The 26126-nt window shown below is 38.2% G+C and overlaps 1 protein-coding gene across 5 annotated transcripts in view; it reads right to left on the bottom strand.

Annotated features, from left to right (window-relative positions):
- Positions 1–1512: 1512 nt before the first annotated feature.
- Positions 1513–26126, bottom strand: part of LOC137032171 (uncharacterized) — a 53843-nt gene continuing 29229 nt past the window's right edge. Inside the window, exons 5-9 of one of the 5 annotated variants that reach the window (XM_067403799.1) lie at positions 13075–13458; positions 12709–12861; positions 3986–4035; positions 3778–3885; positions 1513–1741 (exon numbers count right to left, since the gene is read on the bottom strand). In XM_067403799.1, coding sequence (XP_067259900.1) covers positions 13408–13458 — 51 coding nt within the window. In that variant the 3' untranslated portion in view covers positions 1513–1741; positions 3778–3885; positions 3986–4035; positions 12709–12861; positions 13075–13407. Of the gene's footprint in view, positions 2747–3640; positions 3886–3985; positions 4036–6781; positions 6825–12708; positions 12862–13074; positions 13537–26126 lie in introns of those variants that run through there. The other 4 variants (XM_067403793.1, XM_067403794.1, XM_067403798.1 and 1 more) reach the window with 4 other exon arrangements.

Below are 26126 nucleotides of genomic sequence, written 5' to 3'. Positions count from 1 at the left end.
TAGGGACACTGAATCAACTGAATGACAACATGAATTGATATGACACATGTATTTGCTATATGACCTTCACATTAAAAATTGCTTTAAAATGTTAGTCAAATGAATGTGGAGTGTATTAAGCATTTACAGTTTTTTACAATCGCTAGGACACATTTCTCAATACTTAAGTCACTTTTTCAAAACTCTTCACACAGTTCTCCTAACCAACTTTCATCTTGGTACAGCAGTTAATTTCACATTCAAAATGCACTAAATCTACCAAAACACTTCATTCATGTCTCAAATCAACTCATTCTTCCAGAACACTAGCAAAGGTTTTCACCAAGCAAACACACTTTGTCAGTCATAAAACATCGACCTTAAAAACACTAACATCAGTTAGCATTATACAATGTTTTCTTTTTTTAAATTTCTTTATAAAACAAGAATGACACTCTCTACTGCTTATAATTCACCGCAGTATATGTTACATGGTCCATGTTAACATTACAGAACAAAATTATTCCTAAGTTTCCCCTTTTGAATATATATTCCTCTGATAGTATACATTGAATATATTCCTCTGATAGTATATGGTAATGAAACTGAAAAACGAATGCTTGTGTAGGTGTTCAGTTTCATCTAATTCCTCTGATAGTATTTGATTTTTTATATTCAGAATATATTTCATAACTATATTACTGTAGAAATGCAGCATATTTCTGCCTTATTCAGTTTTGTATGATGTTATTGTTTTGAACATAAGTTTAACAGTTTTGAAAACAGTATGTAAGCATGTGCAAATTGGCCTGTACGTACAAAGAGTTTTGGCAGTTGTTGTGTCTGAGTGTGAAAAGAATTCATGACATTTGAGAGATGTAGTCATTGAATGCATTTTGTGCCAAAGCAATGATAATTGATCCTCAGTTTAGCCCACATAGACTTCTGTTGTGCTCACTGTGTGAAGAGTTTTGCAAAAGTGACCTAAGTATTGAGAAATGTGTCCTAGCATCTGTAAAAAACTGTAATACTTAGGTCATTTTTGCTAAACTCTTCACACAGTTCTCCTAACCAACTTTCAGCTTGGCAAAGCAGTTCATTTCACACTCAAGATGCACTACAACTACCAAAACACTTTATTCAGGTCTCAAATCAACTCATTCTTCCAGAACACTAGCAAAGGTTGACAGCCGACAAACACACTTTGTCACCCACAAAACAATGACCTAAAAAACACTAACAACATGTAACATTATACAATGTTTTCTTGTGTAAAACAAAGACACATCTCAGTTTATAATTCACTACAATATATGTTACTGGAATGAATCAGACATGATGCAGAATTCATCAATATTTGATGTTGTTTATTTATTTTTATAATTTTTTTTATAATTCCAAAATACAAGAATTTGTATACACACCATCCACTGATACAGATACAATTCAATTGTTTTTATAGCATTTAATTTTCAGATTTAAAATATATTTCATTAAAATATTACTGTAGGAATGTAGCAAATTTCTGTCTTATTCAGTTTTGTATTATGTTATTGTTTTGAACATAAGTTTAACAGTTTTGAAAACAGTATGTAAGCATGTGCAAATTGGCGTGTACGTACAAAGAGTTTTGGCAGTTGTTGTGTCTGAGTGAGAAAAGAATTCATGAAATTTGAGAGATGTAGTCATTGAATGCATTTTGTGCAAAAGCAATGATAATTGATCCTCAGTTTGATCCCCACATAGACTTCTGTTGTGCTCACTGTGTGAAGAGTTTTGCAAAAGTGACATAAGTATTGAGAAATGTGTCCTAGCGTCTGTAAAAAACTGTAAAATGTTAAGACATTTTGCAAAAAGCAAATCCACACTGCCCCCCTCAGGCCACTAATAAAACTAAACACACTGACGGCTCTGACCACCATCAGTCTCTTTCAGAAATAACAGATCATGGACCAGTAAAAATATACATTGCCATACTATAAACATCACTATCCATTATAAACAGTGACAAAAATGTACAGATAAAAGATTCCTTTTGACACATTATTATTAAATAGCATGGCACTGAACATCATTTGAGTGTTCATGTGAGATGCATTGTCAAAGTAAAAAGGAAAGCAAATAAAACAAATGAAATCTGCTCTTTGTGCTTCATTCTGAGAGATGCAGTAAATGTGATTCTTCCTCATCCATCAGAGAGTCTAAAGAAAGACTGCGCTGTAAATCAAGCTTTTGCTGCATGATGTACACAAACCAATTTCACCACAAATTCACCACATAAGCATTTATACACACCAGCCTCTTTCTTTCTTCTGTCTCATGTTCACACAAGCACTAAACTGAATGGAAACATTTGTGGTTAAGATTATCTCTTTAACTGGAAACAAAGCATTCTTTCAAACACCTTTCTTAAGAAAAGACACAGACAGTGCACTTCAGTAAAACTGCTTTGAAGAACAACTCTGATGCTTTAAATATTTAAATTTGTTTCGATTTCAATTATATTTTAACTGTCTCTTAACAAACTAAAATATGTAAATGTCATTTGTTTATATTTAAAAAAAAAAAATACACATTGTACTTAATGTCAGCTTGCTTATTTTGCTCAAAATAACTATTTCTTAAGTCCACATGTAAAAAAAAAAAGAAAAAAAACTATGCTTCTAACCACAGCTCGACAGTTGTCGTTCAACCACACAAGTTTGCGACGATGAAGTTTGCGAATTTTCGTTTGAACTGTGGTTTCAGGAAACACCAAATCGTCCAACTATGTTAGTAATGATAGAAATGGGGTGTTAGTTGGCTAACTATGCTTTTGGGAAATGCACCCCAGAGTAGCAACAGAGTAACAACAATAAGAGTGACAGCTCATTAAAAAAAAAAAAAAAAAAAAAAAAAAATTACAAATGTGTGGAAAAGAAGTTAAAGTATCCAGTCACTTTTGATATGAGAGTGAGTAAATGATGACAGAATTTTAATTTTTGGGTGAACTATCCCTTTAATGTTAATAATATATTTATTATTGTTGTCTTCATTTCTTACAGGTCCATCTAAACTGTTAATTTTATGTAATTATTTAAGTATTTAACATTGTCCATTCTATACATTTACATTTATTTTTTTTATATAAAACGATACTGTTTATCATTAGTTATTTTAACCGAGGGGCCTCCAAATGAAATTCTGCTTAGAGCCCCATCAAAGCTAGGGTTGGCCCTGGTAACTATAGAAGTGCTTGCAGTGTTAGTTGGCTAACAATGCTTTTGGGAAATGCATCCCAGAGTAGCAACAGAGTAACAACAGCTCATTAAAAAAAAAAAAAATTATAAATGTGTGGAAATGAAGTTAAAGTGTCCAGTCACTTTTGGGTGTATTTAACTATGTACTAACATAAAAAAATAAATAAATAAAAAGTTCAGCCAAATGATTATTTGTATTAAACATACTTTTGCTTCTGTTGAGGTGGGATTCGGGTAGGTTTAGGGATAGGTTTTTTAATTACAACTATTACATGCAGGTATTTTTACATTGAAGTACTTGTAAAAACATATATACACAATAAGGACATTGTATCACATTATTAATTTAAATGTTAGTACATAGGCTAGTAGTTAAAGACACTTAATATAAAGTGTGACCAAATATACAAGTATGGAATTACATATCTTTTACATTGAGATGTAACAAAAGGACCTTGTATCATTACATGATGTTACATGATAATGACCTTGATCATATCTGGAAAGTTTCAGAAAGCACCTCAATTCTATTTTAGTTCTATTGCGTGTCTGTTCTGACCTGAGCATATGTACTGAAGTCTGAACACTGCGCTCGCTTTGTCTTGCGTTGTTTTTGTCTCCTGGTTTTCACATCTAAAGATGCATAACACACCTCTTCATCTTCACCCTCGAATAAAAGAAAATATGAATTAATGAAGTTGCTTTCTGAAACACACATATATTATATTTATATGTCTTTAATGAATGTGTGTTTGCATTGTTCATACCTCAATGGTATTTCTACCTCTCGAATGGACTTTTTGATCTGCCGCAGCATCTATAATGGATTGTTTAAATTAGAACATCACGTACATAAATGGATTACAGTTTATGCAAAGGTTCAGTGTGTTACTTTTTAATTTCTACATTACCATCCAATTTTGTTTGCAGCTTTGCTTACCCAAAGTACTCTAATTCACAAAACTGTTTATCTGTATATTAAAGGGGTGGTTCATTGCGATTTTTAACTTTAGTTAGTGTGTAATGTTGCTGCTTGAGCATAAACAGTATCTGCAAAGTTTCAGCACTGAAAGGTCAAAGCAAATGAATATATTGTCTTTTAAAGAATTTCTCTGTTTTTCTGTTTAAGGACTACAATAAACGGCTGGTTGGGACTACAAGCTTCTTCCTCAGTTGGTGGCATCATTAACCCTAGAATTTACATAAATCCTGCCCCTGAGAACACGCAACAAAAGGCCATGAGGCCATGTTATTGCATTAGTCAAGCTGCAACCTCCCCCAGTTTCTCTTGAAGCCAAGTGACTTAAACTGTGATTCATCGACTGGCCACTAGGGACAGGCTCCAAAAGAGAGCAGAATCTCATTGAGCCCCATGTTAAAATGGCCAACATCAGCAGAAAAAAACATTTTTACAGCCTGGATCAAATTGTGGTTTTGGTCTATACAGTTAATTTTGCCCTTCATGACAACTCTAGGGGGGTGAATTTTTTTATAACTCAACCGTTTAAATTATATTAAGCCTTAAAGTTCTGCATAATTAAGGGCGTGGTCACTTTGGTTACAGGTTTGACGCTGTTGTCTGTGAGCCATCACCTCAGCTAATTCCAGCTGCTGAATTTCTGCCACGTGTGTGCTTTTTTCGGGATTATTTATACAATTATAAAATAATAATATATACAATTATAAAATAATATGGCATATTAAATAAAATGTGCATATTTTATGTGTGCCGTGCAGTGATGCGCTGCTAAGATGGCAGCGGCCTCATCAAAGCCACTGGAAGGCAAGCCTGCAACCTTTAGCCAAAAAAGTAAACCGGCTAAATGCTAGCATTCCGCCTCTGGCGTTACGCAGGGAAGGAGACCAGAGACTGTTTTTTGAATGGATGTCAATGGATGAGAGTGATTACACAGCTTTTGTGGGGAAATAGCTAATCATTTAATTAATGGACAGCCTGTTTGCTAATCTTCAGCATGTTTTACACTAAACAATACTTTCGTTGGGAACAATTTTTAGATTTTAGTTTGATAAAATTAGGGATGCACCGATACCATTTTTTAAAGGACCGAGTACGAGTACCGATACTTTTTTCTAGTACTCGCCGATACCGATGCGTACACATTTATTAATTTCTCTCTCTCTCTCTCTCTCTCTTTTTGGTGATATTGCCAAGCACAACACAGTGAGACTAATGAATATAGGACAGCTTTTTTATTATTACTCTAATGAAAACAAGTAATAATTTTTATGTGCTTATCACAAACTTAAAGAACAAAAATTTCACAGTGTCCAGTAAACTTCAAAGGGCATAATTAATAAAATATATAATTGTTATATAAAAAGAAATTTACAAAAAAATGACAAACAATACAACAAATACTATAGAGATACAAATTAAATAAACTTGTTTTTCAGATACAGTAGGTTTATTTACCATGTACACATTTATTTAACACACCAAACCGACGCCGACGAACTAGTGGCAACAAAAGCAGACTGAGGGGTTGGCTCACGTCGGCAGCGTCTGTGTCCAAAGTTGGCCTGACACACCAAACCAACGCTCGACAGCCAAGTCAGTTCTGCGCCTGCCTAAGATGAAATGCCTTTCTGTACCAGCAGGTGGCAGTAGCTGAATAGCCAATCAGAATGATCAGATGGCCCGACAGACCGACGAGCTCCAACGCCGATTCAACACGTCGACGAGGACCAACTTCAGCCGATGGTGCGGAACACAAGTCATAACCAACTATTTACGTGAGATACCTCACACGACGAACATTTTGACAACTATGTGTGCATTTGATCATTCAGGCACAAGGAGAACTGATCGAGAGAACTGAGAGAGAGAGGCTTCTGGTCTGTGTCATTCAGCACGATTCCACTTATCCTGCCTTCACTAATCGATAATGAATTGTGAACGAGAGCATGCATTTCGAAATGTGTGTGTTCTTATCATTAATTTGAAGTATTTCCACTCCCTTGAGGCTGATACTGTTTCTGCTGCTGCCGCCGATGTCTCTGTGCATGGAAAATTATGTCAGTTACGTCACGTGAGGTATCGGTCTTTGGTATCTGAGGTATTTACGAGTACAAGTACTGGTATCGGTATCGGTGCATCCATAATAAAAATTTATTTTTTAAGAGAAGACAGACTAGGGAATGTTGCGACTGATGTCACTGCCATTACATGATAGGCTGAGAGGTGCCACATGTGATTAAGTTAGCCGTTATGCTTTCTCCAATGGTAAGAGATACAGACCCTTTAATCTCCCTATAATATAATCTTTGGCCTCATTTTCGCTTCAAAAATGCTCTTCAGAAATCTACGGGTGATGTCACAGACACTACGTCCATATTTTTTTACAGTCTATGATTACAGTACGCCAGTGTGTAGATGAGACACAATGAATCGCCGACTCGAGAGGCTGGTTAACACTTGCTTTTAATGGCAACAACAGCCAGAATAACAAGCTATCACACACACGCCCCAAACCCCGCCCCCGGCGCTGACGTGTCATGACACCCGGGGATCAGACGGCATACTCCATACACTGGCGCCACCCATTTTCCATAAAGCACACTCCCTCTCCTACAGTGACTGCTGACCTGTGAAACACAGCGGGGTAACCAGAATAGCAATGTGTGGCAACAAGAAACAATGTCACAATCAACTATACAGTACAGCCTAGTAGGCTATAAAAGAACACCGCAAACAAAGATACATAACACCAAAACTCCCCCCCACACCCAACAAAGGATACAAGGTAAGGCTGCAGGCCTATTGCAGCTCGTAGTCCATCAGCTTGACTGGGAGCTGACGGAGACGACCAGACCCCCGAGGGGTCGGCATCGGGACGTGTAACTTCGACGGGGATGCACTCCTGCTCTTGCATAGGCTACTTGTGCTGCTAACAGGCACGACGGGTGATGATGCTGGTTCGGCTATTGCCAGAGGAATGTCAGGAACCGGTGGAGGAGAGCTCGCATCCAGACTTTCACTCTCTGAGTCTGCATCATCTTCAATAGGCACCATTTGCTCAGGGATAGACTCAACTTTGTAACAGTCACTCAGTCTGACCCTATATGATCTGCGTCAAAGTTGAGAGCCAGTGAACTTTCGAATGTTGCACCATGCCCCGTCAGTATTTAGCACAAGATATCGACTTCGTGCCTGGGACTTGTTCCAATCACTATACAAGTACACTAGATCACCTGGGATAACATCTGGGCATGCTGCGAACTGATTCGATGGTGATTTGGCCTTACTGCTGTGGGGATGATTCACTAGACATTGTGCATGCTGTTGAGTAATTAACTCCTGATCATGGACTGGTAACTGTTTGAGAGAGAACTGGTCACGTTGTAACAGCATCTCCCGAACTGACATGTCACGTGATCTGATACGGCTGTTTAACTGAGCAACAGCTACACACAAAAGAAGGGGAGTGACAACCTGACAGTGTGGTTCCAAGCGCAAAACCTCACCCTGCAGCTCCTGAATGGCCTTTTCAGCAACAGGGTTTTTGTTGACATTTTTGGCTTCGCCTACCTCGATGACCAACCTGTGCTGAGCGAGCACCTCATCATTTGTTAATGCTGCGAATACTGGCGCTGGGTCAGTCCTGACCACAGCCAACGGACCATCGAGTGGATGGAGACTGATGCACAGGCTTATGATACCATCCCGCGACGTCTCTTTGCGCTCATCTGCGATTAGAAGGGCGGCAGTGAAGGATGTCACACATTCACAAACAACTAGGATGAGCTGACTTGCACGTTTTAACACATCAGCTGCAAAGGAGGACCCCACAGCCTCAGGTGGGTCACAACTGGATTGTTCCACCGCAAATGAGGTGGATTTCGCCAGTGCGGCGCATTGATGGCAACCCCTACTGGTATGTTGGATAGCTGCCTCCAAATCCAACGCATAGAAGTAATGGCCGACCACGAGTCTCAACTGATGTGCAGAAGGGTGATTATATCTGATGTGCAATGACATAAGCAAGCCATGCAACACATTCCTTGGAACGACAATGCATTCGGAGGAGCTCACCAGCGGTGTATGACGGCATACGATTAAGAGCCCGTCTTTGGCCAAAGTGGTAGTGTTCAAATAACGTTTCACATCTTTGGCATTGGTTACTCTTTTGGAGGGGCGTGTACCTTGGCGAAGATGTGCACACACCCTACGGAGGTCTGGACATGCCGCCTGTATGGACAACCATGATGCTCTGTTTGAGAAGGGTATCTTCTGCACACCCTGTATAATGTTAACAACATCAGAACGGCGCACAACCAAGGCCATGCAATCCTGGACAAAGCCACACACCTGACACATGGGGCTGTTGCATTCTACAGCATTGCGACTAGCATAATCTGAAGGGAGAATAGCGGCTCCAGCAACATGGCGGACAGAAACCTGGAAGCGGCTTGCAGTTGACAAGAAAGTGGTGACTCGTGGACTTGCAGAGAACTCGCCCCTACATAACTTCTCGAAAGCTTGCACACACGGTAGCTGTCAGTGAGGACACACGCTTTCTGTGTAGACTGGATGATAAATGGACCAAAGTGCATTAATGCAGCAGCTATAGCTAGAGCTTCGATTTCACACGGTAGCCAATTGATCTGGTTTTTGCGAAGTTTAGCACTAAAGTAGCCAGCCATCAGTAATGTCCCCTCACGTGTAACGTACATTGTCGCACCAAGGCCTGGGTCCCTGAGAGCACCGTCAGTGACGATCCAAAGCTGGTCGTCGGGTCGCGGTATTGTCACCGCACAGTTATTGGATAACGTCTGCTGAGCCCTGTGAAAACATTGGAGAAGCTCATCTGACCACACAACTGCAGTTTTCGACTCACACCCAGCTACCATGTCATCAAGGGGGGCAAGGATGGATGCGCAGCCCTTTAGTACACGTGCTAAAACTTTATAAGCACCAATAAAAGATCTCAGTCCACTAACGCAAGTAGGGGGGGTGCATGAGGCTAGTGTGGCAATGCGATGTGGACTAGCGCTGATGGTGCCTTGGTTCCACACCCATCCCAGGATGTTGGTCTGTGCAGGAGCAACAACTGTCTTTACAGGGGATAAACATAGGTTGCATGCCTGGAGGGCCGCTAAGACTCTTCTCCAAACCGCAAGCAGCTCTTCAAAGTTGTCAGCACCAAAGTACAGATCGTCTGCAATCTTGGCCACCTGTCCCTGTTGAATTAAGTCACCAAGAACCCGACAGGTCAATTCTTCCAAGGCAGTTTCTGATCCAGGCATACCCATAGCACATCTGGCATACACCCGGATTCCCTTGAATGGCGTAACTACTCCACAATACTTCATGGAGTCCTTTGAAAGGGGTATCTGATAGAACGCTTTTGTGAGGTCGGTTGCGACAATATATCTCCACTGAGCTATCTGACGCAAAGTGGCATCGACGTTTGGTATGAGCGATGGCTGAGGTTTACTGTACCGTCCTACATCAGTGAATGCTGTCACAAGACGAAATCCCCCATTCGGTTTTTTGATAAGAAATGATGGATTGACATACTCAACCGCAACGTCAACGTCCTCAGGTTTCTGAAAGACGCCCATCTGTTCTAACATGTCGAATTGAGCCTGTAGTTCTTGCAACTAGCCTCTTGAGTACTGAGGATCTCTACACTTCCATTGAGGCGGTTGGACGGGACCCATGTTTACTCTAGCCTGGAAGGGGCCAGCAGCGCCATTATAGCCCCTATACTGTGGGTTGAAAACCTCCTCAAATTCCGTGTGGACTTCCTGAAATTTGTCTCTGATGGCTGGAGTCATTATGCTGTCTGGGTCTAATGAGATGAGGTCAGAAAACAGTGTCAGACTGGAGTTGGGTGCAAATGTCTGTGGGGCCGCAGACGGGGCCTGTTTGGGTAGTGGTTTTGGGACATAAGTCATGCGAATGCGGTACACATGATCGTTTCTCTTAATACCCTGCGGTGTGTTAGTCAAATTGGGAATTCTGATTCTACCAGATATTCCTTTATACAGGGCAGGTGCAAGCCACTGTGTAGAGGCATTATGTGGCTCAACAGCGAGCTCCTCGCTAACGTTCACCAGCTCGCCTGGAAGCTCAAGCTCAACAAATTCGCCAGGCCAAACAGTATGAGATGACATAGCACGGAGGACATGAGCTCGCCTGACAGCATGAGTATCCCCCTCAGTCCGTCTGGCACCATACTCATATGTGTTGGACCCTTCACAGACCTGGTGTCTAGCAGGGCGGATGGAGATGTCATTACATTCCATAAACGGTATGCCAGCGAGAATATCAGAGTCTAAATTTTCTACGACAAACCCTTCAAAGTAAAGCTCATGTCCATCTCTGTGAAAGTGGGTGTGTGTTTCTCCAACTACCTTTAAGGGTGAAGAGCCATCTGCCTGGTGAGCTGACTGAGTACTGCTGGTGACCTTAAGACCCAGTCTGTTAGCACAAGCTGCTCTTATGTTTCCCGTAGCACCACTGTCGATGGTCAGTCTGACTGGGGCATAACTATGGAAAGCATCGAGGCATGGAGACTGCATGATACGAACGCGCTGCACTGCCATCGGGCAACACACGGAGTCATCGTTGCCATCATCAGATTCACCCTCTGTGTGACCCGACGAACCTGCCACTTGCCGTGCTTTAGCAATGAATGCCCTGTCGTGAGGAGGCAGAAAGGGGCATTTACTGAGAAAATGATTATCTGGTCTGTGAGCCTCTTTACACAGTGGACACGACTTCCTGGATCGACCCAGAGATGTCAGTCTTTGCCTTGGAAGGCTGGACACCGCAGTGCGCATTGTTCTGGCATCATCTGACAACTGAAGTTCATCCAGTAATGAGCTGAGGGCTTGGGATATCTCTGGTTTTATAGACGCCAGTGTGCGTGACCGTAATTCAGTACCGTACCTCTGCTTTACGAGTTTTGGCAGCTCGTTGTGTATAAGTCGAAGCCATGTGAGAACAATGATATTTTCTATTGTGGGGGAGAGTTCTTCATCCTCCACAACGGGTACACCTCCATGAGTAATGCCAGAGTCTTTGCAGAGTAAATTGTCCTCAACAAAAGCCATTAGTCTCTGGTATAAGTCCTCCGGACCCTCATTGGGCTCTAGTTTAATAGCAGTAAAGTCAATGAAATGAGCGCCAATGGACTGAAATCCAAAGTGTAGTCTGATTACTTGCCATATATGGTCAATGCAAGTGGAATTCTTAACAATAGTATTGCGGGATATGACTGGACAGTAATTAGCGATCTGCCCCAGCATAAGCTCAAGCATGCTAACCTTTTGTTGGCGCGTGCGTCATTGAGCTGCAGGAATTTCCTCATTATCATCTGTGAAACCCCTATATGGCGAAGCCCTCGTCTTCTTTTCCCAGTTTATGCCGTCCATTAAAACCGGGGCAAACTCAGTGTCCAGTGATAACGTATAAACGAGGTTCTGACGCCAGTTCTCAAAGGAGTTCACTGTCTCGACTTTAGTGAGGCAACACTGCTTCGGCGCTCTGTGTGTGTTCGCCATGGTTACGGCTCGCGTCTCGTCGGCAAAGATAATCCGCTGCTAGTTTATATGCACTCGTAGCGTGAACTGATCTCACATGAGCACAAAGAAAACATTTAAGGAGTGGATTCGGTAACGCTGCCACCACGCCAGTGTGTAGATTAGACAATGAATCGCCGACTCGAGAGGCTGGTTAACACTTGCTTTTAATGGCGACAACAGCCGGAATAACAAGCTATCACACACACGCCCCAAACGCTGCCCCCGGCGCTGACGTGTCATGACACCCGGGGATCAGACGTCATACTCCATACACTGGCGGTAGGTAACACAAATGCAATAGCATGTCATAAAAGCAAGAACACAAAATGTCACATTATAACCGTAATTAAACTAAACTAAACTAAACTATACCTGTTCTATCTTCTAGCATATATTCTCTGGGTCTGTAAGCATCTTACAACAGTTCCTACATGAGCGATTTATAGATTATGATGACAGAATATGCTAATGACTTTGAGATAGTTAACTCCACATCAGCTACATAAATTCATCAAATAACCGTTCAGAAACGTCCTGTTGCATTCAAAATGTTGTCACTTCTTCTTCAATGTCTCCATCATTGTCCAACTCCGTTTTGGACATAAAAGGCTGAACAGTGACATTTTCAGTGAGTCTGCATGAGGTCATTGGAGCTGCTAAGTGTTAACACAAGCTCTTGAAACTCCGCCCTCTTCTTGAGAGAGGAGCTCATTTGCGTTTAAAGAGACACACAAAAACTGAGTGTTTTTGCTCACCCTCAAAAAGTGACAAATTTAACATGCTATAAAAAATGATCTGTGGGGTATTTTGAGCTAAAGCTTCACATTCACACTCTGGGGACATCAGAGACTTATTTTACATATTGTAAAAGTGGCATTATACCACAATTTAAAACTGTGGTAGTGCAAGAGAAGAGTGTCAATAAGTGAATGAATACCTGTATTTTTCCTCTGACAGAGGCAGAACAGACAGATCGAGAACAGGAGAACACACACCGGACACACACTGAACAGCAGCGTCCAGCAGAGAACACAGTCTGATACACGAGGAGTGGAGGTGATGTTCAGTCCAGAACATGGAGTTACTTCCTCTATATAAAATAAACATATCATTATTATTATTATTATTATTATAGTCATTAGTTGTGGAAGGTTCAGAACAAGAAGTCCATTGCTCAATATAAAATAAATGTATCAATGAATGTTTGTACAAATATTATGTTCATTATGCTTCTTCAGTGAGAAAGTGCTCCAGAATTACACAAGCAATAATACAATAATAACTAGCAGAAATGTTTTCTTACCTGCAAAAGAGAGACGAGTTGTTCGGTTTCCATTATAGTACACTTCATGTTGATAGCCCCTGCCTTTATCATCTTCATTTACTTTACTTTTTACATCTGCACAGTAATACAGTCCCAGATCAGAGACACTGATGTTAGTAATATGTAGATCATTAGAATTACTGGAGCGGTTTTGGACAGAGCTGAAACGCTGAAATATCTCCTTGTCCAATCTCATTATATCTATCTCCAGAGAGGGTTGATTTTCATGAGAGCAGTTTCTTATCCATACAAAGCGGGAACCAGTAAAAGAGCGATCACAGTAGAGAGTGATGTTGTCTCCTGGTCTGACTTTCATCTCCACTTCTGCTCCAGAGATTCTGTTCTGACTGAACAACAAAACACCTGTAAAAGAGCAAAATAACTTAATAAAGCACTTAAATTTGAAATATGTATTACCATCTAAAAATATTCACAGTAATATTGACATTTAGGTCAAACAAACTCTCAAAACAGCTGAAAACTTTCTCAAAACCATCTTTTCTTACACATGAGCACGACGAGAGCAAGGCTTGACCTCTGCATCTCTGTGAGTGACTGTGAATAACTGACACTGGTGAGGGTCTTACAGACATCAGCTCTCATCTGATTGGTTCACGTCAATGGAAAATTTTTTCTAAAATGTTTCACGTCACAGGAGGTGTTCATTAAATTAGGTTATCATGTGTATGTACAAAGAGTAAGAGCAGTATTAACTAATCATTGATTACCTTATAGACTTTTTTACTCTAATTTGCTCTGATTGGTTTACAAAAATGAAATCATCATCAAACAACAGAAATGAAGAGTGGGTAAAACTTTTGTTTGTCTTATAGATATGATAGATATGTTTAGTATCAAATAATTTTGATTCAAGCAGATAATAATCTTCACTTGAGAAATTTTATGCTTTACATTTCAATTGGTCATTTTTTTTATTTAGTCAAAGTTCAGCTGTAAAATTCATGATGTTCTCTGTTTTAGTGGGTACAAACCAACAACATGTAAACATGTCAAAACAGGACACCACAACTCTTATATTGAGACTACTTAATGCTTATGCCTTCACATTTGCTGCTGTGACATGTTCTCAAACTCTCACTTCATCTCTTACTTGATCACTGGTCAGCAAGCACAAATGTTTCCATTAGACTATGTGTGGTGTTGTGAGTTAGTTAGAGTTCACACATTTGCACAAAGGAAGTTTGCTCAGCTTGTCTGTACTGTGGTTATACTGACACTGATAGCTGTCCATTGAGCTGAAATTAGCTGCATTATATTCTAAAACAGAAACAGTAACACATGTGAAGATCAATACTTCATATGATAAATCAATTACACAATACACAAATTGTGTGATGCTTTTTAAAACAACCATTAAAGTTGTCATGAAACGGAAGTTGTGTTCATCTTTCCTGTTTCCAAGTGAAATATCTTCTCAAACAAGTAAAATGTAGGAAATGTAAGGTGGGATTTGAGTTTGTCTATCAGGAATTGATTGGATGGTTGTTGTTTGCTATGATGTCCCGCCCTTATGCCAGTAAACACCATCAGAAAAGAGATGTATGCCCTGTTCCTTTTACAAAGTACACACAAAAATGCTGGGTTAAAAACAACCCAATTTGTTTTGAAATCCACAGGTAAGGCTAATACACAATAAATACACATAGTCACGCAATGCTGATGTTGTTAACATTAACAATTTGAGAACAAAGTATAACAATTATAATAATTTACATGGTTTGATGTGATATGAGCTAAGCAATCGTTAGATTTAATCACCAGCGCGATTTATTGCAATGCTTTTTTCCCAGTTGGTCAGAAGTGACAGATTTGCTACTTACTTTCTCAGATGACATTTTCCAGTGAAAATTGTTATTTTGGTCATAGCTACTTCCAAGACTACAATCTGTGATTCCGAAGTACCTGTACAGTATCCACTAGTGCAGTGACTGACAGCCACACATTCTCCTCAAAACATTAGATTCATCCGCACTGATGAGCCATGCCGATGCACAACCCACGTAAAGATGATAATTCCGCAAATAACTTTTGAACAGAGATGGTGACAAAGAGGCAAAACTTATGGGATGCAGCTTTAAAAAGTCCAATGAATAATAATTAAAGCTGCAGTCCTTGATTGTTGGCCCTCTAGTGGTTAATAAACAGAACTCCACACATCTTGCAGAAGAACATTGTAGCCGGAGCTACTTTTCTCTGTGTATGTCTATGGCGAGTCACACAGTTACTGTGATACTCTGCGGCGGGAATATAAACACTTCTTATAATTGTAACATAATGATTCAGGGTAAGACAAAAACACGGTTTGGAAAATGGATTCATGTTGTACATTCTCATTATATAATTTTTGCACATTTTAAACACCAAAAAAGTTTGGGACAGCAGCTTTAAAACATTTATTCAATTTTGATTATTATTATTATTATTATTCCCTCTAGTAATTATGTGTCTGATTTTGGGTTCATTCTAAGCCAGCCATATAATAATTTTTAAACAGCAGTTGAGTTAAAAAAAAAAAAAAAACTGCCCAGCATGTTAGGCAAACATTTAACCCAACTGCTGGGTTTGTCCATTTTCAACCCAACCTGAGTTGTTTTTAACCCAGCATTTTTTAAGAGTGTAGTGTTCAAAGCCCTGCATTGAGGCTGACTAGTTTTCCCAGTTTTTTAGCAAACCTCACAAATAAAGTATACTTTAAATTTACTCTATGACCAGCTTCTTAAAAAGTATATTACTCATTAGACATGGAAACAAAGCTTTGTCCAGAGGCACACAGATATTTGCACATTATTGAAAATGCTATAATAACCTGAACATGTTTTGAATAAATGTGATGTAATTGTTAAATATAAAATAAATAATGTTAAAGGTGCTAATGTACATGTGGCTTTTCCTTATACTTACTCAAACAGAAAGTACAACCACATATACTTTATTATTCAGAATGTACATGTCTGTTGTTCAGTACATTCAGCAGTGGGAACTGTCCAATGTGCTGAATTTATACTGGTCCTCTATACATTTACTGGTGAATTATTCTTCTTAAAAATCAATCTGGTTAGATATGACAAGGAAATATAAATATTTCATTGTTTAAAGGGAGTCTATACATACTATTTCCTATAGTGCCAGTTGTTATTATTTATTTATTTATTTATTTTGTTTGAGTGATGCCATAACAAAACATTTCAATTATACACAAATTTATTTACAAAAAAATAGGAATATTTTTTTTTTATTATTATAATAATATTATTATTTTATTATTATTATTATTATTATTAGGATTAGTATTATTATTGCTAAAGAAATAAATAAATAAATAAATAAATAAATAAATAAATAAATAAATAAATAAATAAATAAATAAATAGTGCGCAGGATCAATATGAAAAGGATAGAATCCTGTCATCTACTCAGGTGAACAGTAGCTACGTAGTATGATTAGTGGGATGTATTCTTCCCATGCCTTCCCTGCTTCCTCCATTCGAATCTGGTGCATGCAAAACTTTTTTTGTTCTTTACATAAGCTCAGTGAGTGCAGTCGATACAGAAGATGGGTCGGTTAATGCTGTAGATTTAAATGAAACTGAGAACTACAGATGTACAGGTATCTTTGAATATAGTCAGCATGAAACAGAAGATGCAATAGTATTTTCTTCACTATTGTGACGTATATCCAAATAAAACAGATGGCTGAAAATGTAGGGTGGGACTTGATTTTGTCCATTGGGAATTGATTGGATCATTGGATGGTTGTGGTCATCAGAGAAGAGAAGAGATGCTGCTACAAGTGGGAGTGGAAGTTGTTTTGATTAAAGATTACGAGGGTGCATGAATTAAAATAAATAAAGTGCACAGATAAATCATTTATAATAAATAAATAGTACTGCAATATATATAAAACAAAACATTGTAAATTTTGATTTCAATGTTACTAGTTTTTTTTATTAGTTATTTTTTTCATGATTTTTTTTTTGTTTTGTTTTGTTTTATTTGTTTTTACTCAACAGGTATAAAATGTATAAAAGGCTCCTGGAGAAATTAAGTCTTTTATTGATGGACTCCTATTTTGATAGTTTGTAGAGCGTACTTCCTGATGTATCCAGTAGAAGGCATTATTGTTAAAGTCTGCTGCCTGCTGCATCTTTATATTTAGGGGTTCAAGCCCGTAGCGCTGAAACCCTATTGTAATTGTTCAATTTTCCAAGGTTCAGCATTCTCCCATAAAAGTGATCGGACAGACCATACCGTAAGTCGTAGAGACTTGAAACTTTGAGGGCTGGTAGTACTCTTAAGCCGAGTTCAGACTGCACAATTTTCAAAGTAGTCGGGTCATTGTTCTTTTCACACTGCATGACTATCTTGGCCAGCATTCAGTTGCTGCTGTGTTCAAACTGCACAATGGATTTGCGACAGAAGGTTTCACACTGCATGACTTTACAATAGGAAGAATCACAGACAACTCTGTCTGGCACGCAAACTACATTTCACAACCAAACACACGCGAGATGTGACAGGGAACCAACGCGATATCACGCGTGCAGGACCGGAGTTCTCAACATGAGACTGGGATTATTATTAAAAATGGTAGCCCACAAGAAGCTTGCAATACGAATTGCCTGTGCGCTGATCTGCAGCGAAAACAAAAAAAAGAAAATAAGAATATGGAGGAGGAAATGGTTGGGGAGACGCGAGGAACAAGGATTGTGTGTTCTGCAATGAGAGTGATCTATAACTCCTCCCCGAACTCCCCGCTGCTCTGTATCTTGCTCTCTCATTGGCTGTCGGTCATCGCCGATGTAGTTTTCAGCCAGAACACTTTTCACACAGCAGGATTTTGAATCGGCGACAAGTCCAGATATTTAGCATGCCAAATATCTCACGGACTCGTCGCGATTCTCTCAGATCGCATCTTTGCTCATTCACACTGCGTGATTGTCACTCACGTGAACGAGCACCGATTTGCCTGTGATTTCAGGCATTTGTCTGCGATTTCTCATAACCTGTCGGCGAGCCAAAATCGGGGCTAAAATCGTGCAGTCTGAACTCGGCTCTGCCTGACGGGGGTGCTACAGCGGTCAAAAGTATGAAATGGTTCATAATTCCTGAACCGTTAGGTGTCTCAAGTGTCTAATATCGATGGAATCCTTGGCTCAAGGCGGACAAGATGTATGTCTCGGATTCTCTCGTCACCCTGGCGAAATTTTCGGGTATTTTGGGTTTTTTGAAAAACCTACTTTTGCGAACTAGTCCTAGGTTTTTCGTGCGATTGGAACCAACGCAGTGCAGAAGTGTTCTCTGGAGTCTGAATGTCAAAAGTTATCAAAAAAAAGTCTAAATTTTGGTCGCCAAGGGGCACCAAAACGTACAATGTGGGCAGAGTCACTTCGACTAAAATGGCTATAACGCAAGAAAGAAATTCGATATTTGCACCAAACTCGGTTCACGTGTGTACGGGCTCAATCTTTGGTCACGATAAAAAAATTTATTGAACACTAGGTGGTGCTATAACTTGAAAAGAACATGAAAACAACTATAACTATGCAACCGTTAGTCCGATTGACTTGAAATTTGGCATGCTGTGTCTTGGTCCAAGGGGGCATGATGGTCTATGAGGACATTGGCGTATCTCAAAAAACATGGCCACCATTGGCCAATGAAATTTGAGCACCTATTAGACAAGGTTAACAGAGTCCGATTGGAACGAAACTCGTTGGGCATGTTTGAGTTATGGCCCTAAAGGTCTGTAAGAATTTTGAAAGAAATCAGCCACAAGTTGGTGCTTACGAGTTTTACAACTCAGTAATCATGTGGTGTTTCAAAGATCCACAGAATATGCATATCATTTGATAGATCTCCTCATGCTTAACAACTTTGCCTCAAAAACTAATGCTGTCAATCAAATCGTTCATTAATTATTCGCAAATATGTGAAAAACCTACTTTTGCAAACTAGTCCTAGGTTTTTCGCCCAATCGGAACAAAACCAGTGCAGGACAATTCTATGGACTCTCTAGATCAATAATTGTCAAATACAAATTACAAAATACTATTTTCTAACAAGCTAGACTGACATGCAAAATAAAAGCAGCGTTGCAAATAAATTAATAGATATGACCATGGAAAATATGTATTGCAAAATCATTGCTTTTCACGCCGTTTCATTTATGTTTTGCAATTATTTATTCACTAAAGTAAGTTGGGAGTCGGGACTTGATTTTGGGACTTGATTTTGTCCATCAGGAATTGATTGGATGCTTGTGGTTTGCTGTGAGTGACAGATTGTCCCGCCCTCATGCCAGTAAACACATCGTCAGAGAAGAGAAGAGATGTCGCTGCAAGAGGGAGGGGAAATTATTTTCATTCAAGATTAATTAAAAAAAAGTGTGTGTGTATCACAAATAAAGTAAATTTACTCTATGATCAGCCTTGTGATAAGTATATTACTTATTAGACATGGAAACAAAGCTTTGTCCAGAGGCGCACAGATATTTGCACATTATTGAAAATGATATAAAAAGCTGAACATGATTTTAAAAAATGTGATGTAAGTGGCTTTTTCTAATACTTAAACAGAAAGTAGAACCACATACTTCATCCTTTGTTCAGTATGTTTAGCAGTGGGAGATGTCCAATGTGCTGAATTTATACTGGTCCTCTATAGATCACTAGATGGAGTTAAAACGCTGCTTCTATTTTGACAGTAGCCCTTTCAATCCCTACAGCACTGGATGTATAAGATCACTGTCCACTACACTCCTTCTCTTTCAGGCTTTTGAGTGTCTTTTCCACTATATCTTTATCCAAGACTGAATCAGAGATTCCCAGATCAGGTCAGTTGAACTTTTCTGTGTTTGAGATGGATGTGAATGATATATTTAGAAAAGCATCAAACGCAGACATGGTTATTTCAAAAATGATAATGAGACACCTTATACAAGAATATATGGATGTGTTCATGTGATTATCTAACAAATGACAGTCTTGTAATATTATTTCCCATCAGAGCTAAAACACACAGTGACAGCAGAGAAGAAAAGTGTCGCCAAGCCTGACGACATGTAATTGCCCGTGACTTCATCTCCTTTTTTCTTTTTTTTTTGTATTATACATGTATGTCTTTTGCAACACTGTCATAAAATGCTAACATCAACATGTCCAAAGAGTGCAAAGTGTGCATGTGAATGGCTGATTAGTTGGTCAAAAATAGCACCCCCCACCCACCTAAATTAAGGTCATTCTATTTTATTGCTGTTGTTTTTGGGTTTGCGTGTGTGTTTCTTGTGTCAAACTGAAGATAATGTTCATTTCCCTCGGAGTCCATAGTGGCCCACAACAAATGCCACACAGAACTCAAGAGAGTATGTGGACGCAGGCACAGTTTCAGTGCAATGATAAATGGACTCCCGAATGATCACTCAATGATTCATTCAGTGCTTGTTTATTGAGCTGTTATATAAAGCAGTTGTATTCAATAAACACAAGTATAATTACATTATATAATTATTGATAGTTTGTTGATTTTTATTATCTTTAAGTGGATATGGTGGATCTTTATTTCTTTTTTTCTCTTTTTTTTAATATTTTGAATTCGATTTCATTTTTTATTTTCTGTTTTATTTTTATTAGTTTTGTTAGTTTAAATGTCTGTATAGCATTAATTATTGATTTTATTCAGTTTATTAATATTATTTATTTATTTATTTGTTGATTTAGGTATTTTTTTAACTTTGACTTAAACTAAATGAAACTGAGAAATGTTTAATTTGCAACTAGCTGAAATATTTTTTATTATTATTATTATTATTTAAATTTTATTTCAGCTAATGATTATTTTACATAATGGACATATTTTTATGGTTTTAGTTTTAGTTAATAAAAGTTTAATAATAGGGTAGTAGTTAATAATAACCCTGATTTTTGTTCCAAATTCCTGAAAATTCGTTGCAGGAGATATTGTGCAGATGAGATACTTTAGTTATTGAATAAATAAATGATTGAATTGACTTAATGGTCTAAATGTCTCTTTATCACCCACACTTTATTTGCTCTTTTAATTCAACTACAAACAGAGTTACTGCAATAACCCTCTAATAATTCTATAATCCAGTTTTCTCTGTCAGACTTGCATTTCTGCAAAGTGTGGAAATGATTTTTTGTTGGACTGGACATTTCTTTTTATAGGTCCAGAAATACATATATATCCACACATATACACAATAAATAACAACAATAATAAATGAATATGTTCCTCCCACATATGCTCTTTTGCCACATTTCTTTAATATATATTTAAAGGTACCCTAGAACTGAAAATTGAATTGACCTCAGCATAGTTAAATAATTAGAGTTCTGTACATGGAAATGACATACAGTGAGTCTCAAACACCATTGTTTCCTCCTTATGTAAATTTGATTTGTGCAAAAGACCTCTGAAAAACAGTCAAATCTCAACATAACACCAACTGTGATGCAACAGTCGGGATCATTAATATGTCCACCCCAATATTTGCATATGCCAGCCCATGTTCAAGGCATTAGACAAGCCAGTATTAAAGGGTTAGTTCACCCAAAAATGAAAATTCTGTCATTTATTATTTACCCTTATATCATTCCACACCCGTAAGACCTTCGTTAATCTTCAGAACACAAATTAAGATATTTTATTTGAACTTCGATGGCTCAGTGAGGCCTTCATAAGGAGCAATGACATTTCCTCTCTCAAGATCCATAAAAGTACTAAAAACATATTTAAATCGGTTCATGTGAGTACAGTGGCTCAATATTAATATTATTGTCACGATCACCGTCTGTTCCTGTCAGTTCCCGGACTACATTACCCACAATCCTCCCTGCCAGTCACATGGTCACTCCACACCAATCACCTGTCGCCACATACAGCCATGCACACACTCCTCACTAATCACCACACCCAGCTGCAGTACATTAACAGGACTATAAAGGACTCACACTCACACCACCAGTTTGCGAAATCTTGATTACTCTGTGTGTCAATTCTAAGCGTTTCCCTGTGATTATCCTGTTTCCCTGTCTGTTCCTGTTCCTGCCTGTTCCTGTTCCTGCCTTTGACCCTTGCCTTGCCATCCTGTTCTGTGAATGATATCTGCCAGCCCTGATCTTCTGCCTGTATCTTGACCACGATTCTGCCTGTCCCTCGCTGTTCCTGTTTGCTCCTGATTGACCCTGCCTGTACGACCACTCTACTTTAATAAATGCTGCATTTGGATCTCTGCCTCAGTCCCGCTTCGTTACAATTATTAAGAGACGAGAATATTTTTGGTGCGCCAGGCTCCACCATCAACCAATCACAGCGAACTCTATCACCGGAATACTGATCACATGCACCTGCACATCATTCACGTTCTCATTACCAGCAGTATAAAGGACTCTCATTCAGTCATGCTCATTGTCCAGTCTCGTTAGCATCAGTCTCGTTAGCGCCACAGTCACGTGATTTCAGCCGTTGGCAGTTTGATACACTGATTCATTTTTAATTATGCCCCGAAATAGGCAGTTAAAAAATGAATAATAAAAAAATTTATGGGGTATTTTGAGCTGAAACTTCATAGACACATTCAGGGGACACCTTAGACTTATATTACATCTTGTGAAATAGGGTTCTAGGGCACCTTTTAATGACTTACTAAACACAGTTAAGGACAACTCAATGGCAACATGAATTGATATGTCACATTTATTTGCTATATGACATATGACATATTTATTTGCTATTTGCTTCACATAAAAAAATGAATGAGGCAAATGAATGTGGAGTTTAAAATGTTTTAGACATTCTAGGAAAAGCAAATCCACACTGCCCCCCTCAGGCCACTAATAAAACTAAACACACTGACGGCTCTGACCACCTCGAGTCTCTTTCAGAAATAACAGATCATGGACAAATATAAAAATATACATATAAACATCACTATCCATTATATACAGTGACAAAAATGTAAAGAAACATTCCTTTTTACACATTATTATTATTAAATGGCATGGCACCGAACATTATTTGTGTTCATGTGAGATGCATTGCCTAAGTAAAAATGAAAGCAAATAAAACAAATGAAATCTGCTCTTTGTGCTTCATTCTGAGAGATGCAGTAAATGCGATTCTTCCTCGTCCATCAGAGAGTCTAAAGAAAGACTGCGCTGTAAATCAAGCTTTTGCTGCATGATGTACACAATTTCACCACAAACTCACCACATAAGCATTTATACACACCAGCCTCTTTCTTTCTTCTGTCTCATGTTCACACAAGCACTAAACTGAATGGAAACATTTGTGGTTAAGCTTGTTATCGCTTTGACTGGAAACAAAGCAAGACCCTTCCTCAAGAAAAGACAGACAGTGCACTTCAGTAAAACTCCTTTGAAGAACAACTCTGATGCTTTAAATATTTAAATTTGTTTTGATTTAACTGTTCAAAATAATTAAAAGCACAATAAGAAAAAAGGCAGACATAACATACACCAGTTCAAAGAAAAATAAGAAAACAAGAGCAAAAACAAGAATGTATCTTACTACAGAGAAGCAATTAAAGTGGGCAGTTTTTTTCTTTTACCTTTACAGTTGTAAGATAGTTTTAAGATGAAATATATAGTTTGAATGTTAACTTGTTGCTAACTCATACAAACACACTTACCTACTCAAACACATTATGCTTCATCCGACATGGAGTATGTTTTTGGCAAAATTTAGTAGCTGTACAATTGAATCAAATAAATGTTGCAATCATTCGGATTAAGAATAAGTTTAATAAACTGATAGCACACGTACATCTCGGAGACATATATTTGATGTCTGTGTTTACGTCTGGAAGACATATTTTTTAGAGTGCAATGCGTCTATAGGACGTTTCCTGTCTGATGTCAAATAGATGTTTAGAAGATGTCTTTAAAATGTTTTTGATTTAGAATATATGTAAAACTGACATCTTAAAGATGTCTATCAGATGTTTGTAAACAGCAGATGCTTTCCAGATGAAGTGGTCTTTAACAGACATCTTGCAGACATATGTGTGCTATCTTTAAACTAAACACCACTTCATGCAGGAAACCCACTTCTACATCCTGTTATTCGGGTCATCAGTGTGTCCACACAGGCTGTAACACTTTTAACAGAGGAAAACAACAGTGTACTGCACTGAGGACCTGTTGTGCGTTTCCCATACAACGACGTAACTCGCTGCTTCACTAACATAGTACGATGCATCGTTGAACAAATCAACTAGCTAGTCACGACTTTTTCCCGAAACCATATTGTCGCAAATCTGTCGTTTAGCCACGCTGGTGAGTGATGTCATGCAGGTGGTGGAGTAATAACTTCTAAATGAATCTGTTTGAGATTGAATTAATGCTAGATTTTTTCTTTTTTTTTTTTGTCATCTGATAACTAGTTCTCATTTTTCTCATTTATTTTGCTTTTTTCCAGATTCAATCATAGGATCGTTCTTACGTACTAGAGCACGTACGCACATGCGCACTCTTCAAAAACGGTGCTTAAAATCCGACGACAAACTACAATATGTAAATTACTTTTGTATATATCCAAAATAGAATTGATTTAGAATTGATTATTGTAATGCCATGTTAGCAGGAGCATCAAAATCTACTTTGAACAAACTACAGTGGGTTCAAAACTCTGCTGCGTGTATTTTGACTAGGACCAGACAAAGATATCATATAACACCTATTTTAGAGACCTTGCATTGGCTGCCTGTCAAATTTCGTATTGATTTTAAAATTGTTATGTTAACCTACAAGGCATTAAACGGACTTGCTCCTCAATATCTTACTGAGCTTTTAATACCATACATTCCGACATGTGAACTTCGTTCGGCTGATGCTGGTCTTTTAGTTGTTCCGGTAACACAGTTAAGAACACTGGGTGATAGGGCGTTCTCTTCAGTTGCCCCAAAGTTATGGAATTCTCTGCCTTCCGAGATTAGAAATGCAGCATCCCTAAAAATGTTTAAATCATCACTTAAAACTCATTATTTTAGGGAAGCATTTGGGTGAAAAGTGATTCTTGTGGTTGTCATGGGATGTTTTTCCCTATTGTTTATAAATACCTCTTGTAATGTTTTATTTTGCTTATTTTATTTATCTTAATTTTTACTTATGTAAAGCGCTTTGAGAAATGACTTTTAAAAGCGCTATACAAAATAAAGTTATTATTATTATGTTATTATAAAATAAAAGATATACATTGTACTTAATGTCAGCTTGCTTATTTTGTTCAAGATGACCATTTATTAAATCCACATGTCATAAAAACAAGAAACTAGCCTATGATTCTAATCACAGCTCGACAGCTGTTGATCCAAACACACAAGTTTGCAAATGTTCGTTTGAACGATGTTTTTGGGAAACACCAAATCGTTGAACTACAGTTGTGAACCATGTGAACCACTTGCAGAATCTGTCAAAATGTGAAAAAATTTTAACAAAATAAGAGAGATCATACAAAATGCATGTTATTTTTTGTTCAGTACCGTCCTGAGTAAGATATTTTACATAAAAGATGTTTATAGTCCAAAAGAAAAAAAAAAAAAAAAAAAAAAATTATTCAAATGGACCCATTCAAAAGTATGTGAAGCATTGGTGTGGTTACCTGGATGTTCTACGACTGTTTTTTGTTATGTGATGGTTGTTCATGAGTCCCTTGTTTGTCCTGAGCAGTTAAACTGAGCTCTGTTCTTCAGAAAAATCCTCCAGGTCCTGCAGATTCTTCAGTTTTTAAGCATTTTTTTTTTTTTTTTTTGCATATTTGAACCCTTTCCAGCAGTGACTGTATGATTTTCAGATCCATTTTATCACATTGAGGACAACTGAGGGACTCAAACACAACTATTAAAAAAGGTTCAACCATTCAGATGCTCCATAAGAAAACACGATGCATTAAGAGCCGGGGGGTTCAGCTTCTTTTTTTTTTTTTTTTTTTGTGGACTATATATAAACATCTAAACAAAAGTACTAAACAAA

Source organism: Chanodichthys erythropterus, chromosome 12, assembly GCF_024489055.1.
Source record: "Chanodichthys erythropterus isolate Z2021 chromosome 12, ASM2448905v1, whole genome shotgun sequence".
NCBI classification, from domain to species: domain Eukaryota; kingdom Metazoa; phylum Chordata; class Actinopteri; order Cypriniformes; family Xenocyprididae; genus Chanodichthys; species Chanodichthys erythropterus.
Note: the sequence above shows the minus strand (reverse complement) of the source record. Positions and strands in the feature narration are given on the sequence as shown.